At 31.3% G+C, this 21,496-nt stretch overlaps 1 protein-coding gene across 4 annotated transcripts in view; it reads left to right on the forward strand.

Annotated features, from left to right (window-relative positions):
• Positions 1-232: 232 nt before the first annotated feature.
• The window catches only part of LOC150098182 (neural cell adhesion molecule L1-like), a 302,417-nt gene continuing 281,153 nt past the window's right edge, over positions 233-21,496 (forward strand). For 3 of the 4 annotated variants that reach the window (XM_090406068.1, XM_090406070.1, XM_090406071.1), the window contains exon 1: positions 233-910. In XM_090406068.1, the coding sequence (XP_090262194.1) occupies positions 787-910 (124 nt within the window). In that variant the 5' untranslated portion in view covers positions 233-786. The remainder of the gene's footprint in view (positions 911-21,496) is intronic. The other variant, XM_090406069.1, reaches the window with a different exon arrangement.

The following is a 21,496-nucleotide window of genomic DNA, read 5'->3' on the forward strand; positions in this document are numbered from 1 at the left end:
TAGGAACCAGCGTCTTTATTTAGAACACGCCCCCGACTTTGTGTACATTTCGCTTAAAACTGCACTTAACTAGGGAAAAAAGAGTAGACGCACCAAAATAACTCTTTCCTTACATATCTCTGATTAGTGTTTTCAGAAATCTCATGACCCGACCTCTGGTGGAAGAACATCGTTACTTTGTGAGCCGCTACAGTTCCGGGCCGATCAGCGTTGCCCGATTAACCTTCAGTCAGCGGAGAGGACGCTGCGGTAGTCACTTACTGACGGCGGCCACGCGTCGGCGGAATCTGCGCCAGTGTGTACGGAAGTTGCGCCGTTAGCTAGTGTACAGTACGGAGTCCTGCGTCGCCCTCCTCTTACTGCTCTTCGGTGTTTTGCTCCTAAATCATAAGACGCTTCTTTCGACCTCACTCCCTTTCTCCCAGTTCAATTCCCCCTCCACGAAGGATGAATTTGGATGGGATGTAGTTCTGAATATGTGCACCACAACTGACGAACTTCAATCAGTCGCTGCTCTATTTTAACTGGCCGCGGATTCCTGTCAACAACTTGCGGCCCTCTCGCTCTCTCTTTTCTCTTATCTTGTGTTTGTTTATTTATTTATTTTTTATTGTTTCAAATATTTTTCCCTCTCTCTCTCTCTCTCTCTCTCTCTCCTTCTTTCTCTCTTTATTCTTGGAACTCCTAAGTTTTAACCCCGGTGGAAACGTGTTTGGAGTGCAGCCTACCTTTAGTAGGCAGGTAAACTTATGCTCAATGTGTTCGTGAAAGCAGGTCGGTGAGACAATGAGGGCGGACACAGTTTACTGCTTGTGGCTTCGGATGCGCATCTGTGTGGTGTTCACTACCTGCTTGTTGGTGTTTCGTACTGTGGCACTTGATACGGAGAATGTGAGTGCAACGATTGAAGGTAAGACTTTTTAAAACATTATTTTCTTTTAATTATATTTTGATTCTGTCTAGGAATCTATGAATTCAACCTGAAGTCAGTTTTAACACCTTTCATTCCATAGTAATTAAAACTTCAGTGAAGTTATGGATTATCTGTGAGTTTAACGGTAGTTTGCATTGAGATCCCATTATTAAATATCATTAAGTAGCTGTTCATAAAAAATTGTGCCCCTGTTAAGATAATTAAATTTCTACAATCACGTCACAGAACGTTATATCACGTGACATTATGAAGAATGTAAAGAGATCATTGATTTAAAATGAATTCGAAAAGTTAGCATTCTTGACTGACATGCTTTTCCATTGTTTCGATTTCATCATTATTGTTTTTCCATAGGTATTATAATCAAATCTAACTTTACTTTTTTGTACTCAAAGAAATATCGATGACCAAAGGTTGCTCTTTTTCAACGACATTCATTCAACTTCGACACATTTCCTACACTTTTTCTTTGCGATCTCCGCACGAGACTTGTCGAATCTTTTCAATTCCACTGCACCATGCGCATTTGGATGATGAGATGCTTTTTTAAGAAAAGAAAAGCGAACTTTTTCAATGCTTCTGAGAAGAATAAAGAAACGAAAAGAACGAACAGATTCAAGGATCTTTGATGTACTATGAAAAGGGAAAAATGTGAAGCCTGAGGAAGTCAAGATTTAGATATAGAATTTTTTAACCGGATTTCTTATATCTTCTGGATATTCCGAACTATCACTCAAAAAGTACTGAGATAGTCAAGCACATCTAATCTGTTATAAGGAGTGTTTTTGAAAAAGGAAGTTGTAACAAAGACATTGCACGTTTCAGGGTGTTTTCTTATCTTTGATGAAAATAATGAGTTTTTTTTTTTTTTTAAGAATTATTTCCTTTAAAGATGCTTCAGTTGAACAGAGTATTGTAAACACTACCAGTATCTTGGAAATTATATGAAACTAAATTCGTTACTGAAGTTTTTTAATATTTCAACATTTTTTAATATTTAATGAACTATTTCTCCTACTATTTTATGGTAAAATAATGTAAATATTTTTCCGTGCAAGATTTATATATTTTCTTTACCGAAACGCATTTTTATATTTAATGTTTGACAGATTTAAGTTGGTTTCTGACTAATATTTAAGTTTAATTAACAGTATAGATATCTCTACTAATAATTGCATCATTTTCTGGATAATACAACACCAAGTATGTGGTACTCGCATTTTACTATGGAACTGAGTTTTTATATTAAGTGTCTAAACATTTAGAAAGAAATATGAGAAAATTTCTTCGAAAACTCTGAAGTCTACATTTAATCGTAATTATTATTTTTTTAATTTTATTATATATATTATTTTATTTTTTTAAAGTCTACTGTGCTCTGTTATCCATTTTATCATATTATCGATGCCGTGTACTGTAGTGGACAATATTCTTATATTTTCCTTAGCAAACAAGCCCGATATCAGAAAGCGTTCAATCAATGACGAACTATGTTATGGCCTTACGTTTCATGATCTAACGGCCATGTGGATTAAGTTCAAACCGTATATAGGAAGGACTGCGTTTAGAGTAAAGGTCTTATTGATCGAAATTGTTAACATTACTGATTAATTCAATCAACCTTCTGTATGACATACGTGACCAATTGAGTGTACGTTCGAGTTTGTGTTAAACTGCTTTTGTGCCAATAACAAGTATGCACGCGCATCTAAGGGTTTCAAGTAACAGACAAGATTGATCAGATTTATGACACTTGGAAGACGGGTTTCACGTTCGTGGGCTGCGATGATTTTCGCATCCTGACTACACAAGAGATGGATGAGTAAACAAATAGGGGGACATCTGAACAACGAACAGCAGTTACGAAGTATAGTGTAAGCATGAACATGAGAAAATAAGTATAGCATTTAGTAAATGTCAAACTGTTTTAAAACTGCGTAGCGAATTGAATAAAAGCGATAAACAAACCCAATACAGTTTATTTAAAATATATTAAATAGTAAAAGTGCGCATGTCACTAAGAATGCATTTCTTTGACAATCAAATTCAGCCACTTTCCTGTTATTAATCTAATTACTGGTATGTGCTAATGAGTTTATGTATTATTCAATATATCATTCTCATACGACATTTTGTAGACTTCGGTATCTTTCCGATAACGATTAACATTTTTCATTAATTTTAACGATAAAATATCACTATGGGAAAAGAAGTCATTTTGGAACTTCAAAATAACTAATAAAATTAACTTGGTACGAAGTTATATATAGTTTTCTCTTTTTGAATGAATAACTTGAACATTTTATAAGGTTCAGTTATTTTATTTTATATTTCTGAATAAGGCGTGTCATTGGGTTTGTAATACGTGATAAATTTGTATGATTTGAAGTATTTCAAAATTTCGTCGAGAATTCGAAAGTCCTTTTTATAGAAATATATTTTTATGACTATATATGGATTACGAAAATAGCAATTAACTGAGAAAACGCTTTGAGTGATATGTACGAATGCAAGGTGCTGAGAAATAAATTTAATAAATATACCCAAGACAGATATAAATAATTTTCGGTCCAGCATCTTATTCACGAGTATACTTTCTTAAGACAAACTTAAGTAATGCATATAAATTACGCTCATAAATGGAGGGTAGATTGCTTTTAAAATAAAGTAGAGTAGAGTTATAGTTACAAATTCTCCAGCCAGGATGGATAAGTGAACAGACTGAACTGAATGTGAGTTAGAATTCCCATAGATAATTTTCATCGTGCGGTGTGAGACCATTACCCTGTTTATCTGACGTAGTTAAAAAAAAGTTTCATCCATGATCTGTATAGTTTAATTTCGGGATTATCTTAGACCACCTTAGACCACCTATGCTATTGTGTCTTAAGTTTCCAATGTTCGTGGGTATAAGGTTAACGTAACACATCAAATCTTAAATGAAACAATTATTAAGAGAATTTCTACAGGTCTGTTGGTAGGACGGTTCCGTTTGTTTAAGAAGATGTTGTGGGTTTTTATACCTTCTAGGATACAAGGAATGGAACCAGTGTAAATGATTTTAAACTTAAAGTGGATCAGTCAGTTCTACATAGAGGCAGAAAGGTTTTAACTCTTGCAAAATAGACTAACTGGTGTAAACACATGGTCAGCACAAATAACAGACTGTGGAGAGAGGATTAACCCTACAAAGGCAAGTTACTTTACTGTGGCAAGTCATTATTGGGCTTGTTAAAGGTAAGATAAGCTGAAAGCTGGGATAAAATCGTTACTTTATTGTCAAACTAATGTTTACTCAGTTTGTTATTATATTTTTCTTCATTCGATGACCTCTAAAATGTTTTGTCTTTGATTATTCCACCGAACGTGTTTTATATATATGATGATATCTATTACATATTTCATATTGAAACAAGAAGCTGATGATTTGTATATGTTGTAGGTAACAACTATACATTTCTACCTTTAGATCGAAAGGCATTTAAGGTAAAACGTTTTAATTTAAATATTCTAAATGAAAACATTGAGGATATTTTCTCTATGATATATTGCAATAAATTGCTTCATTATTATTAAGTAATTTTAGAAATATTTTTCTCTCATTCATTTTAAATAATTTTCATCTATCTGGTCATGTACAATACCAGATAACCCGAATATTATCCTGAGTAAATCCTGTTATTTGAAATTGGCAGAAAATCCCATCTTTTCCTCAACAAAATAGAAAAGCCTGTTCTATAACATTTTCATATATACTGTATATATATATATATATATATATATATAGACGATGTACATGATATTAATGATATATAGCTCTGATCAGTAATTTGAGTCAGCCCACAATCATCTTCTATTTAAACGATGAACGGTCGAGCTTCTAAGTTCAATATAAACCCTTATTTTAATTAATTAATTGATTATTGGTTTTTATATTGCACTACCTAAATGCTGGGATCAACGAATTCATTGTTTAATAATATTTGCATTTTTATACTAATCGAAAATGCCTTCATTGTTTCAGTTTTCATACAAATTGCACTTATGTGTTGCAGAGTGTCTAACCATCGAGATGTAGAGATGTTTATCCTTAATACTTTGGAAATATTCTCTCTCTCTCTCTCTCTCTAATTAGCTCATTTACTTCCTCAATTCTATCGCATAGCTCTGAAAATTACAATATGACATTCATATAACTACTCATGTTGTATTTTTTAAATAATTTCTCTCAACTCATATGTGTTTGAAGGATGTTAAATTACTTCATTAGTAATTTAATAGGAGAAATTTTTATTAACTTATTCCGATTTAAAATTCATAAGAAAAGATGTTTTTACAACTTTTACCATTTACGTCATGCTTTATAATGAAAAAAAAAACGGAAAGATATTTTCCTCTATGATAAATTATTCAAGATTATTATTCCCGACAGATTATATAGGACTGATTGGAGCATACAAAAAAAAGTATGATAATTAACATAGAATTTAGTATTGTGATACGTTTAATTCGTGCACTTTATAAATCATAATAAATCAGTTAATTACATTAGTTAAATTGAAGTACGTAGATTTTCGGATTTGTATAGATGCAAAGTTTTAATAAATGAACTATACTGTTACCTAAGATAAAACAGAAAAAAAATGTTTAAAAAAACGAATAAATAGTGAAAAAGAAACAGTAGAGGAAAACCTAAATAGAAAAAAAACAAAGCAAAAAAATAAAAATATATAAAAGAGTAGAGAAACATTAAAATATAAAAATATAAAGTATTTTTTATGCAAGAATGCTTTCAATTTCCATCTGAACATACGTGATGTTATAGTAGAATGAAATGCATGAGTATAGTGTACAGTAGCACAAAAAATCATCTTTAATGTAACACTTTATATTCGAATGAAACCACTTATCTATTCAATGAATTGTGTTTGCATGCAAATATTTCTAAGGAAAATATACATCAGTCGTATCTTAATTATTCCAATTGATAAAACGTTACTTCTAGAGCCTAAATTTTAATTCTTTTTTTTTTTCGTAAAATTCGTTTTCGAACTAGAATAATTCTGTGATTTTTCATCTTCTATCTTTTGTTTAAACGAATTACCGCCAAGGAAAAGTTCGTCGTTGTGACATTTGGTTTTGCTGACCTTGCTCCAACATTTATGCTGTCGTGTCTCCTCCAATTGACGTAGCAAGTAAATGCAATATTTTCAATCGAACTGCCCTTGTTTTACTCGACAAAAGTCTTGCTTGTTTAAGATCAATCCTGAAGTACTGATTTGAAACATACCGTTCCTTTTCTAGGAAGACGAAGCTATTGCACTCAGAATATTGACCCTAATAACTTTTCATTCTCTCAAGGTTTTACTACTTTCTTTATAATCAAATAACTTTACGGCTTCTTAGAATAAAATGGAAAGATTACATCAGTTCAATGAGTTTAAAGTCATATTTCATTGACCAGCTGCTACTTTAGAAAGGCGATAATTCGTAACGAAATAAGGTATAAAAAATTTATCCCTATAGGATAGGGATAAATTTTTACTGCGTTAGAGGAAATTCTACAAAACCTATATAACTAAAGCTAAATACACAATCAAGTGTTTATAATGCATGAATTTAATTTCATAATACATGGTCTGCTTTTCTGGGCTCATTTTACAGGGTTGTTTTCTTGTGTTCTCTTATGAGACGTCGTTTATGGAATGCAAACCCATATTAAATATAATTACGGTGAAGAGGATAAAGCAATCTTTCCATATTAAGTTTTTAACAATTTAAATAAATTACTTATGTTTTATAATAGAAAATATTGAGATAGTCGTCCAACGCATGGGATTCTAAAAAATAAGCCTTTCAATATTGGCGTTTTGCAAACTATGCCTGTCATGATTGAGGTTTTGCAAAATAAGGCTATTAGGATTTTAACATTTGAAATATCAGGCTCTCAAAATTTGTTGTTTGTAATTGTAATGTAATGTCTTTATTTGTTATTTGTAATGTCAAATTGAAAATCACACTAAACTGAAAACGTGGTTCAGGTGGTCTAGATCAGACTAACCGTGATAGTCTGTTTTCATTGATGGTTTTATTTTATTTACTTTTCTTATTTGTGAAATATTCACAAATAAGAAATCAAATTCACAAAAAGTTGCAAATCTATATCGTACATTAGTAGTCCGGGTATGGCGTATTACGTCATCACATCATGTCATTACAAAATGTCATAACATATTGTATGCTATGATGTTATGCAATTTTTCTATTTTAAGGAATCTTGAAAAATAATATAATATTTTTAAAGATTAAGTTTATTTTTTAAAAAAGTTCAATATTGTAAACCTTATTTCGTATTTGTATTTTTCACTTTCCTAATATTTAAATTATTAATTTTATTATCAGTTTTCCAACAATTTTGGAAACAAAGGCGATTGATCTTCCGGATTTTTTATTAAGTGCTCTCAAGATGGTTAAAAATGCTTAGAAATAGATCAGAATATGACATCTTTTCTAGCATTTCTTTAGGAAGACATACATATATTTATAACCTAATTAGAATAAACGTACAAAGGAGAATAAAAAAATAAAAAAGCTGAAATACAAGGAGATGTCTGGAAAGTTCTGATAAACACCTAGAACAAAAATTAATTTTACGTCTTCTTATATATATCATATATCTTAAAAGAAATTATATTTTCTGAAAAAATATTTTATATGAAAAAACGTTTATTAACATTTTTATGGAAAAACATTTTATATGAAAAAAAATTTTGTATGAAAAAATATGAAACAAATTATACGAATAACCATTTTTGTTCTTGGTGTTTATTAAAACTTTCCAGACGACCTCCTCGTAATTGAGATAAAATCTGAAATATATATTATAATATAAATAAAAGCAACAGGTCGAAAGCAGCCTGTTTGATGACGCTTGTTTTTATGTTAGGATAAAAGAAGAAATGAGATAAAGGTGACTTAGATCACCAAGTAATTAAGTTAGCACCAGGTGATTTGTTTTCCAGTGACAGATGGTAAATTTAGAACACTTTATCTGAGAATAGGGAGATGAGATTCTTTAAATGATTTAAATTCATATTATTCCTATTTTAGAATCCTTGCATGTTCTCATCAAGTTTTCACGATTGGATGTAACTCAGCTGTAATTCAATGAACCCAAATTTTTTTACTCCTCACACATTTTTATTTTACTATTTGACGTTATTACTTTGATTTTTCTCTTAGTTTATAGAGTGTTTTGTATCTATGTATAATTTCTATTCGCCTGTTATTTATGTCATTGTTTTCTCTCAAATATTTAATTTATACCAATCCAACAAATCCACCTGCTGTCTATATTCTCTAACTCCTTTTTCCCCACTGCATCGATTGCCTTCTATTCAGTGTGTCGTTTTTAATTTATCCACATTTCTCCATTAGAAATTCAATATCTAAAGAACGAAAAGACCATTGATTACAGTCATGTTTATAGACTAATCATTTCTGACACCACAAATATTTGAGAGCAGAAGTTCATCAACTGCAGGGATTATTGTATTATACCGTATTATTTCAACATCATTTTATTGAATACAGTGCAATTCTACCTATTATATATGCGAACGAATTAGCTAGAAACCTTTGAAATAAACAATGACTATCCCTGTGTTAGTTTTATGTAGGACGAGTACTTTGCCATATTTCTGTTAATGTAAAAAACAAAAAATTCTGGTAAATGCATTTAGAAGTGTCGTAATTCTCAGTGTGAATATGTAGATATTATATTTATATTTGATAAAGATTCTATTCTATAGAATATAATAGAATAGAATCTATTCTATCCTTACATTTCGTTTTTCTTATTCCATTTTCTCTTCGAATTCCTTTTATATTCAGTTATTTCATATTTATATCTTTTATGTGTGTGTGTGTGTGTGTGTGTGTGTGTGTGTGTGTGTGTGTGTGTGTGTGTGTGTGTGTGTGTGTGTGTGTGTGTGTGTGTGTGTGTGTGTGTGTGTGTGTGTGTGTGTGTGTGTGTGTATTAATGAGAGTTAGTAATAATCAAAAATAATTATTACCTAATATCATTTATGAGGCATAAACACTATTGTTAAAATTTAAAAACTGTCTAATTAATACAATAAAATGTAGGCAGCATTCTGTGCTGAACTTTGAACAGATAGTCGTAAACAGCGCGTAGATGTTTGCACAGTATATATTTAATTTCATCGAAAGAAAATAACAATACAATTAAAAGTAATTATTACGTAAAATAAAATTTATTATATTTAATAATTCAACATCATAGTACATAAATGCATTTAAGAAGAAGAAAAAAACATGCCATTGCAATTTTCTAGATCGATTTTATGCTTGCGAAAAGAAAACGAGAAAAATCCGTAGCCAAATCAATCCCTCAACCAATGCCAAAGACCAGCTAACTCAGTATAGGCAAAGAAATATCGATTATCAAGAAAAATACAACAACAACATATAGAGACAACTCACGCTATGGTCAGACGGACCCATATAAGTAACACTTCCCCACCTCATCTCATCTCCTCACTCCTTCCTCTATAAGCTGCCTGTCAGATTTGCTCATAGTTTAAAAACCTCTTCTGCCGTCTCCTTACATTATCTGATTTTATTACTTTAATTTCGAATTGTGTTCCATAAACAAAAAATTAGTGACTTCTGTATGTTCAGAACTGCAATTTTGAATACAAAAGATATTTCGCGAAATCAATATTATTTAACCTATGATCGTAATAACCATTTTCGAATTATTCTTTAAGACACAAATTCTCTTCATTTTTATGAAATCATTTCAGAAAGCTATCATTTCTGGAAATAAAAAAAAATGTTCGCTGACATTCTTTAGATAAAGATATGGATTCTGAAACAGATTTCTATCTCCGCATATATTCTGTTAATAGTTTATCTCTAATAATAAACAGGTATTTTTTTTATTTTACCCAATCATTTTTCATTTACTTTGTTCGTTTCTGTATGTGACTCATCCATGTTCTCTATCTCTCCCAGCCTTTTTCTCTGTCCCGCGTTTTTTGCTTTTTTTCCCCTCTGTGATTCTCATCTCCACCCTCTCCGTCTGAATTTTTTCCATCTTTCAGGTATTACCTTATACTTCACTTCATTTTTGTGTCTCCCAATGTTTCTATTTAGTTTTTTATAAAGCTTATCTCAGTAGTGTTTTTTTCATTGCCACCTCTATTCTGTGTTTCACCATTTCATCCTTTAATCTCACTCTATTTCTTCTTTCATTTTTCCTTTCTTTTTATATTATGCCATGTTCCTTATTCTGCCATCATAGCGGTAATGTGTTAAACTTCAGAAGACCTCCCAAAACGCAACTTAATCACTAAAGCAATATATCAGGAATTATCACCACTACGATTAGCAAGCAGTCTTCGCATAGACACACGCACGGTACACACACACACACACACTCACAATTTAGTGTAGAAACTGCAGCTAGATATTTGAAATATGTGGTACACTTTATCAAATTTTTCGTGTCACAGAACATTAAAGAAATACAAAAGACAATCCTTCTAATCGCACACAAGTCAGGTTCTGCCACGTTTGCAGACCTTGATATTATTCCAGCTTCGCGTGATTTCTTTTATAGTAGACCATTTGTTTCGGCAAGACGCAATCAAAAATATCTTTTCACTCTTCCTTCAAAACTACTTTACTGGAACACATAATGCATGAAGCTGTATATATTATGGTGAAAGCTCCCGAGAATTATTGGTTCTGCAGTAAAGCCTGCATAAATGAGACAGTCCCATATTTGTGGTATACAGCGATGACCTACCTAAATGCAAATTTCCGTGCTTGGCATAATGAGAAGAGAAAACTTAATTTGCCTCAAATTTATGCAGAAACCATAAAAATAAAATTTAATGTTCGCTAGAAGATCACAGTAAATGATATGCCCTGTGATGTTGTCGAAACACTACATGTAATCCAGAGTATTTCGTTTTTATAATATCTTAAGTGTAAGGATGAGTTATTTTATTCTTTATTTTTTCTTTGTTAAAATGTTAAAAAAATTTTATAAAATTAGGATATGAATAACTAATCCCTAAATGTGAACATTGCGCTCTTCACTTTCACTGCTTATTTTATTTGACTCTTTATTTACTTATTTTATATCATATTTATAGGTTCAACGATATCCAGTAAAATAATATACGTTGCCTCAGAGTATATTTCGTATAATTAACTGATTATATCTGAATAGTTCAGAAATATTTTCCTTTATGTCATTTTCCCCTTGTACACTGTTTGTTAAGTTAATAAAGAGATTTTTTAACTCTCTCTCTCTCTCTCTCTCTCTCTCTCTCTCTCTCTTGCCTTATTAACAGTAGAGGATATTTAGCTTGATTTATCATTACGTAATTTTTACATCAACCTCGTAGAGGAGATTTATTGCCGTTTGCTAGCAAGTGATCAGAGAGAAGAAAGGAAGGTGTTAACACGTGTTTTTTTTAAATCTCTTTATTTATTTATTTATTATTATTATTATTATTATTATTATTATTATTATTATTATTATTATTATTATTATTATTATTATTATTATTTGAAGAGTAGGTGTTGCATACGTTTGGCAAAACGGGGTGGAGACGAATTTTCCATAGGGCAGAGTTATATAAAATGAAGGAAGAGGAGAAGAAGCTGGTGTTTGGAGCTGAAATGTATGTGGATGGTGACGAACAACTGACCTTGTTTGTACAAGATTGGAGGAAGTGGAGAAATGGTAAAGACTAGTTCAGTGGAGCAGCCGCTATGGAAATGCTATAAAAAGTCATTATAACATAGATAGAATGGAAAGAAACGAACATTATGAAAGAGGTTTAATATTTTTGGTGCACCATCCCAGATATGAGATCAATGTTCTAAAGTTGGATGGATTTGTGACTTATAAAACGTTAGAAGTTGAGAAGTAATTTTTAAAACGAAAACAATAAATCATGAATAGATTTGTTGAGGCGCTGAATGGACTATGGATATGATCCTTTTATGCTAGGATAGCGTAGATATGCAAACATCCCAAGAAGAGAAATATACTCGTCTTGGTTAGCGAGTGAAATGTTATAGAAAGGGTGAGTAAGGCAAACCTTTCTTCATGGAGAAATAACTCAGGAATTTACATTTCTCTTCAAAAATGACAAATGTAAATTCTTCACTTATTTACAAAAAATATTTACATTGGTCATTCTAAAGCCCTTTTGTCATTCAAATACTTTTTCTAGATTGATTTAGAATATATTTACTTGGAAAATATACTAAAGTGGTAAAGTGATGAGTAATACTGTGAAGAGGAGAATAGGTCATGACATGCCTTTTGAGGTATGGAACAGCATAATTCGAAACGCATATTTTTTAGTGAACAAGACTATAACCGAATAAACGAGGCACAATTAAATGATTAAACGACGAATAACTTTTTGCTTGTCCAGAGTACTGTGGAATTGTAGGATAACATATCAGAACAACTTTAGTGAAGTTATATGTTTCACAAATATTCAAATTTAATTCCAAGTTCTTTATATTCCTTCAAGCGGTAACTGTCACTTTTGCAATTATAATGCATATCTTCAAAGAGAATTCCTTTACTAAAACATCTTTTTTAAAGATGATTTCTCGTTTATAATGAAGGGATCTCTTTTTGTAATACGAGTAGATCACGGCTAACGATAATCTGTTTTGTACAGTTCGGTGCCGAGTGATGCTCTGTAAGTGTTCTTTACTTGATTTTAATCATGCACGAGGAAAAGAATCTTGCAACCCAAAATTATATAATATATACATATAATAGCAAAAATGTTTTTCTACCTTTGTTTTGTATTTTTTTTTAAAATAACGAATGTTCAATTTTATTTTTACTTTTAATTCTTAGAATGTTACCTCCGTAACATTCTAAAAAAACAACAGGTAGCAAAAAAGGTATTTTTAAATTTCTATATTTTTATACAGAAATATTTTAATCCGTGATTTTTTTAAAGTATTGATAATTTCTTTAGTTTAATGTTATGGAAAATAAATAATTGTATAATCATCAAAATAAATATTTAATATTTAGGTCGCGTTCTACAAAACATCAACTGGTGATGAAAACAAATAAACTAAAGTAGCTTGAGTAGATAAATGAAAATATCCAAAACGACATTTCTAAACGATATTTCATATCTCTTCGAAAATATATCTTTGACCTCATAGAACAATTATTTACAACAGGATGATATCAAAAATAGTATACACCTGCTTAAAAGCAGAAATGACCAATACGCTTCCAGCATAGGCATTAAGGTTTTGTTGTTCTTTTGTAACTCGTCATTTGCCGATAGATTAATAAAATACTTATATAATATCATTCAGTTTATGCATTTTATGCCTTCTAACTTGTATGGGTCTGCCACAAACAGTCAGACTGGCAGGAGAACACACGCAGTTAACAGACATAATATATGTCTTCATATTCTCAGTTCTTTGACAGTAACTCCCATTAAAATATGGAAGAGCAAAAATTGTTTGAGAAGTACGCATTCTTCACAGTAGTATAATGAACGTCCTGTAAAGGTTTAGCCCAAAGTATTATAAAAGAAGAATTAACCAGGAGGACTTTATTGGTAAATGTGTTTGGTTTGCAAAAGATTTAAGTTGCCACAATTAAAAAAAAAACCGAAGCTTTATACATTCTATACTGTTTTAGTTCGTACAATATCTGTATAGTAGTCACTGAGGCCAGCTGGCCTTAATCACGTTTACAATAACTTTTTTTGTTTTATCCTAGCAAAATATCGTCGTCATCTTTGAAATCGCTTTATATTTATTATTAATATTCAGAAGTATATGTACTGTAGCAGAGATTCCCAAACTTTCCAAGTTTAAGGTGCCCTTGTTGTCTAAGAAATACTGTCTAAGAAATACCAATTTTGACAAGCAATGTTTCATATATGTTTTAAGTTTTTAAATTTTTAGTTGACAAAGAAGACAGATCATATAGTCGCCTTTATTCACTAGTAAGACAGTACTGTGTTTTGTGTTTGCAGTGACCCAGGTCAAGGAAATCATGAATATTTTCTTTTGTTATCAAAGTACTTCTCTAGAAACACACACAGAAAAATATTCTACTTCGATATGTCCAATAATGGACACATAATACTCACCTGATGGACGTGAAAATACGTGAAGCATATCTTAACAGAAAGATTTTAGCATTTGCCCTTCATATAAAATCTGTACATTTTAATTAGATCCTTAGTGTATTCTCCAGACATTGTGACGTTTATCCTTTGTGTTTTCTTTGATTTTTCTTTCTGGAAACTGTAAAAATACAGTTCGCTACAAGACGATAGATAGTTATTACTAGTAGTAGTACGTAATGAAAATAAGACAAAAAACGACAGATGCCAGATTATCAGAAGAAGTGACTTGAAGAATATATATATAGCAACCGTACAAGTCTGTAATCTCAATATGAAATAAACTTATCTGTATCAGCAATTTCAATGTCATAATAGATTCTGGTTGTTCATAAACTTAATTATGTTCTGTTAGAGTCAACACATTTGGACATATTGAGATCCTTGAAAGAACGTCAAATTTTTGCACAGTATCATGTAATAGTTTCAGTAAAAAAAAAGAAGCAAAGTGTAACTTTTTTGGATGAGAATCCATATATGCATAAGAACAAAAGTTTTTTTATTGGTTCTTCCGAGAAAAGCTGAGCTGGGCCCTATCGTTATTTCTGAAGAGAAATCTGATTTCTTTTGGCATATCTGTGTATTATCAGAAGTAAGATCAGTTAAAAGAATAACTCCTTTGATTGTGAGAAATAACGCAGGATTACATATTGGAGAATGTATCCATATGTTAAGGAGCTGTAGTAATTTTTTTGTGTGTGTTCCCGTTTGTAAAACGAGGTCATTCATGTATAAAAAGAAAACAGAAGGTCATTTTGTACAGAAGGAAAGTAAGAGAAAAGAACATAGTCCAACTGAGTGTTTTAGAATTAATGCCCTGGGAGTTAAGTTAAGACCATGGCGAGTATATTATTTATGTCAACACCATGTGGCTATTGGCTGGTCTGTCTGTTTCGTCAGAATGGAAAACCGGAGCTTTAGCGTGAAGACAGCAACTGTACTACTATTTAAAGCAGGGCATTTCATTTTAAATTAACAGTCCTTGAAAATGATTCTTCTGCCCTTGATCAGAATTAAAAGTAGGTCTTTCTTCTCAAAACCATTTGTTCGAATACATCACAATGGCTTTCGAAAAATCACATGGTTTTGAAATTTTTTCGTATTTATAGAGAAGTCTGAAGATAAAATTCAGTTTTCATTTATTAGTGTTATTTTTTGAAAAGAAAACGGGAGCCTAACTGAAAGGAAGAAAATACTGATAAATAGTGAATAGGTGTTTGTTCAGCATGTCTTTGGGCGATACTGTTGAGTACTGCTGGTAGGTGAAACACGGAGTAGCAGCCTGGATAGAATACTTAAGAATAATCTTTCTTCAGCGACTGCAAATATGTGGAGTTCTTTCAAGAACAGCTGAACTGAGCTCAGTAGAATAGCAGTTTAACTGTTGAGGCATGTGTTTAGGAAAATATTGGTGATTATTTACTTTAAGATAAGTATTAGGCAATGAGAAGATAGTGAAAACAACTAAGGCTAAGAAGTAAAGTTGATATTAGCAACAAAACATATGACTATTATGTAATATTATGTAATTCTACGTCGTGAGATATAAATAAGAATATCAGCAACATTTTAGTTACAAAAAAACAAAATTAAACTGAAACATTAAACAACTAAGCAACATTAAATATTCAGACCATTTATAGTAAAAGAGAACAGCTCATTCATATGACTGTAACTTATTAGAGAGTGAATTATTTGCTACGTAAATTTGTATTTCTAGTTTTATCGAGATTATGAAGGTTACAAACGTGTAATAAATGTTTAATGAACAGCTATTCGCTGATTTTTGTTTCCTTGGTCATGGGTTAAAAATTATTTATAATGAATGAAACTAAGATTTAGGATTGCAGAAGTTTCCTTTTTCGTTGAATGAGTTTTTTGTTCGAACCATGAAGAGACAACGTTTCATCCAAGGAGATCATAAAGTATGATACGTTGCCAAAACTCATTGAAAATATGATTTCAATATGCTTTTGACTCAAGGATTATGGAATAAATAGAAATAACTGAATTTAAGAAATGAAATTTTGTACATTTTTCTAGTTATCTGATTTAACTAGAATTAAAATTGCAACGCCAAGAAAAAATATAAACTTTTATTTTAATGTTAAAAAACATATCTCAAAAAAAGAAAGAAAAAAGAAGAAAGACAGAAGGAAAAAAGTAAATGACAGGACATAACAGATATCACAATTGTGAGGTGACAAAAACAGCTGATTGCATAATGCATCCAGTATTTCATAATTTACAAACTAAGTTAATCATTAAGAGTATAAAGGCTGATACATTTATTACCAATATGTTGTGTTGTGATCATAGTATCATTAATTCTACGTAAAAATATCGTGTAAACTTGCTCTTTGCTATCATTATATTGTTATTTTTATTCACCAGTTTTCAGTGTCTTCAAAAAAAGGGAGAGAGATTTGAAGTAAAGAGGAAACCTCGAAGTAGAAAGAAGATATTCTAGATAGAAAAGTACAGACAACTGTAAAGTAAAGTAAATAGAAATCAGATCAATATGATGCTGATCTTTTTGGAGGAGCCCAAGTTTACACTATATACGATTGTTTGAAAAATACTCTCAAATTTCTTCTTCTCCCAGATAGCTCTGGGTTCCATTTCGAGTAATATAGTTAATCAGCTATGTTTTCTTCAGGAAATTCCTAAAGCTGATGTCTGCAGTGCCATCTTAAAAAATTAGGTTACTTCAATTAATCAGTGTGTCGCATTTGAAAACTGTATATTTAAGGGTGACTTGGCATCATAATATCGAGCCTGAAGGAATTATACTAATACTTCTAATGATAATTAACTGAAATACAGGCTAGTGTCGCATTTCTACTAACAATGTATCCTCACTCCCTTTATAGTTATTAGAATTATCGTAAATATGAAACATAAGATCGCTACTCTGCCATCTAATAACCAGAATATTAATCATATTCAACATTTGGCATTTGATAAGGACCATAATATGATAGAAGGCAATAAGACGAAAAGAGAAATGAAAAAATGAGGCAAACGATAATGTGGTATCATGAACAAAGTACAGACATTTGTTGTAGGAAATATCATTTACAACATACCATAGAGAAGTGCTGCAGCAATAAAATCATACAGATGAGCAAAGATGTGAGGAAAAAAATAATAGGCTTCTTGTATTATACATGTATATACACGTATATTTGATGTTTAATACTGCTCATTGCAATATTAAATGCATGAGTCATTTGTCCATATCGCTTCATACTTTCGAGAAGAATGCACAAATTTAAAAAAAAATTGATGCTATTCCTTTTTTTATTTTGTGGAGAACAGGTACTTTAAGAAGAGCATTAGTTTTATTTGTATCTTGATATTACTTTAATACTGCATCCTTACACTAATATCAAAACAATTAGTTCAGCGCTATTGGGTCTTGAAAAAATACACGGAACTGATTATTTTTTTCTCATCTATAGTCCGTCTTTGAATTATTTATAGGCAATTGTTGCCATTGCCACTTTACACTCGCTAGAGAAAGAAACTCTGCATATCTTCATGCAAGACGTCACCAATGAAGCTGTTAGTCAGAATATCACTTCGTATTTATCCATGCAGAAGATGCTTACGAAAGTTCCTTGTATAATCACTAGAGCAGGCATTTCCGAATTATATAAAACCCTTCATCCACTAACAGTACCAAAGCACGCCATAGGTTTATAACCTTTCATAGATGGGATTCACATAAAAATACAAAAATGTGGATTTTTGAATCTAATCCATTAATGTACGTCTAATCCAGAACATTTAAAGGATTTTTCATCTAAATGCGTTAGTTATTCTCACATAGAAGCTTTGGGGATTTTTCCTTTCCTGTCTGTCAAATAGACATCCTAAAACAAAAGTTTGTGTATTTTCGCTCGAATGGTATATTAGGAACTAACGAAGACTTTAACGCCAATATATTATTTCCGTTAACTGCAAATATTTCCACCTTGATTGTCTATTTTGGGAAAGTAAAAAGTATGCAACATCTTTGTGAACCGACTAAGTGCGCTTCAGCTGAAAAGCCCTGTAAACATTTCCAGTTTTTAGGGGATTTGAAATCAGGTGTACATAATCAAAGGGCAAACGTATTGCACTGTCCATGATCTATGCTATGGAGGCACTAAAACTCACACATCAACAGACATAGTGGACATAGAAATATGATTGTCAGTAACATGATTACTAAATTTAAAATTAATGAAGCCAAGGTAAATAGCCATAAGAAGAAATTTATCTTAATGTGCAGTTTATGATGAGATAGCATGCAGTCTTCATGAAAAGAAAAATAAAGGCATTCTATCAGCATACGGATGCCTTATAAAAGTGTATTGGCCACTCTGCCATTCGTTCAAATAATATTTCATTATATAGGTCACCGTGTCATTGACCAGCGTCATTTACTTATGAGATGTTCCAGAACAAAGCAGCAAAATGTGATCTTTGGAAGTCAAAGATCTAACTTGCTTTTACGAGAATGGGGGGTTGAAAAGTTCTGATAACACGTAGAACAAAAATGATATCAAAGCAACTGGTATATCAATGAAAAGATATCTTATACCCCTTTAATCCTCACATTTCATCAAATTGTAATAATGTTTCTTTTTCTGTTAAGATATATAAGAAGAGTTGTTTTAATATCATTTTTGTTCTAGGTGTTTATCAGAATTTTTCAGCCCCTAGAATAAACTATCATACGGCGAAGAAATCCAACAAGCCATATCTGGAGCAGGATAAGGCTTGTTGAATTTAAATTTAATTGAAAGGAAGCGAAAATCACAGAAAATGTTTTCTGATAATCCAACGAATTCAATGAGGTATTAATTAATTAATTATTATTATTTATTGGAAATTTTTCCACTTGGTTATACTATAAATTAAAGATAGCAAGAAATTATATACTTATAAATTACATATAATTATATCCTTATATACTGAGGCAAGCGATGTAAAGTCATTAGCTTCTATATACGAGTTGCCCAAGGCGCAAACTTTGTTTGCTTACACTTGAATAAAGGATTCAAGTTTAAGCAAACTTAATTTCTTGGTATCTTGGTATCTTCAATGAATTATTATTTATTTTTTTGTGCATGAGACATTAACCTATAGAAGATAATCAAAGCTGATTCCGGTATTTGTTCTTAAAATGAATTAGTGACTTTATGATAATTATTATACTTTCGTAATGTAATAAAACATAAGATAAGGTTTCGAGTGGAGATCTAAACACTGTAATTATATTGTGAAAATGGGATAATATTGGACTGGAATTGAAATGTCTAAGCAGAGCTAATCGGAATTAGTGTGCTTACTTAAACAGCATGAGAGGAACGTTTAAGAAAACTAAATCTAAAGAAAGGGAAAGACCGATAGGACTTATGCAGACATACCGTCGTACCACATGATCAAATTTACATTATTACTAACTATCAGCAGTTCACTTTGAAATGTAAGATTTGACAATATTGGAATATTAACAAAAAATATTAAATTCGAAGTGAACTGCTGATAGTTAGTAATAATGTAAATTTGATCATGTGGTACGACTGTAACCTATTCCTAATATGCCTGTCAAGGCATATTAGGAATAGATGAAAATGAGAGTGATCTTGGTTATTATTATTATTTTTTATTAAAGAAACTGGGTCATAATTAGCTGGATAAATCACTTATCAGACTGAAGTAAAGTTGAAATTAGATTTGTGATTTCATTAGTATAATCACCAAACTTGATAGTTAGTTTGTCATTTGTTTTTCACTTTCTCATTCTACCTATTCTAAAGTTGTTTTTTTTAATCGTATGCAGCCCTGATGTTTTCGTGTTCTTATTTTTTCATTTTCGCAGCAGATTCGTTTTTGCAAGTTGTCTTATTGAATTAGTGAAAGTATTAACAGAAAAGTGAAAAAAAAGTTTGATAGATGATATTAATCTACAAGAATCAAGTGTAGTGCATCCGAAAGCTGTGCTATACATTATGGTTTTGTGAAGGATTTAAGAGATATATGCCGTTATGTCGTTTAATCCTTAATGTGGTTTTCTTTTTTGTATTATTAGTAAGGATTAAATACTGGTATCCTACAGCCAAGATCGAATTATTACAATCGGAAAAAAAAACGAAAGAAAAAAGTGGCAAGCATATGGATTAAATAAGCATTACCCATCGAACTGGAATATATTTATGGGATATCTAAACGTACGTGATTTTTTTCCAGAGGTAGTAAAGGCATAAAGAAATTACCTGAAATATATGTAGATTTTTGAACGATGATGGTGATTTGTTGTTTTATTGCCGATTCACATCTTAGACCTATTACTTATAAAATAATGACAAACGTTTTTTATTTGTCAGGTGGCCAATCTCTGTTTTTCATTTGTTTGTTTTTTCTTCAGCGCAAATCTGTTTAATTTACGTGGCTCCCGTCCACGAAAGGTTAGAACCTTGTATTACATTAGTACCTTGGGTGGACTAAGGTGCTTTCTATTTTTATTATTATTTTAATATAGTTTTGCATTTTATTCATACTTTACCTGGTCCGAAAACCCTGCTTTGGAAATCGAATATGAAACTTTTCAAGCGACTTAAGTCCTTCATTGGGGAGAGAATTCTTTGCCAATGAAATTCATCTCCTACCTAAATATGATCTCAAGAATCCAATCCATGCCTATAGCGGGATTCGAGCTCTAAACCTATACTTGGAGAGAGGATACGATAACCTCTCAGCTATTTGGACTGGGAAAATACAGATTTTATAGCGAAAAATGCCATTTTTCATATTAAGGACAGTAGGAAGATTTAATGTAAACCTCCATAGAGAAATCCTATAGAGAATCAAACATAAAAAATGAAGTAACCTCAAACCCTTTTTATGAAACGATCCAATTTTAAAAAAAATCAAAATTATCAAAATATCGAAATATGTTTATTTTGGACGGGGAACAAGAATTGAATTGTTTCGCTCATTTAAGCATTGTTGAAATGATTTTGTTTTAATAACTTAGGCATCCAGGTCGTCTAATAAAATCAGGAAAATATAAAAAGATCCAAGGAAAATATTTAAAGAGTATTGAAAATAAATTTTAATGGGTTATTTTCTTAAAGAAAGATGATGATTTATGTGGGATCAAAAAGAAACAGTTCTCTGGACTTTGATTTCCAAAGGATGATGCCAGTTACCGAACATATTCTGCAACTGGCATTAACCTTACCCCCCCCCCCCGCCACACACACAATTCTTTCTGAATATTGTTTTGAGAATTGTAGTCGATATTTGCAAAATAAAGCTATGGCATAGTTTTCCA

This window comes from Typopeltis vanoorti, chromosome 16 (assembly GCF_054136105.1).
Source record: "Typopeltis vanoorti isolate ZY-2024b chromosome 16, IOZ_Tvanoo_1.0, whole genome shotgun sequence".
Taxonomy (NCBI): domain Eukaryota; kingdom Metazoa; phylum Arthropoda; class Arachnida; order Uropygi; family Thelyphonidae; genus Typopeltis; species Typopeltis vanoorti.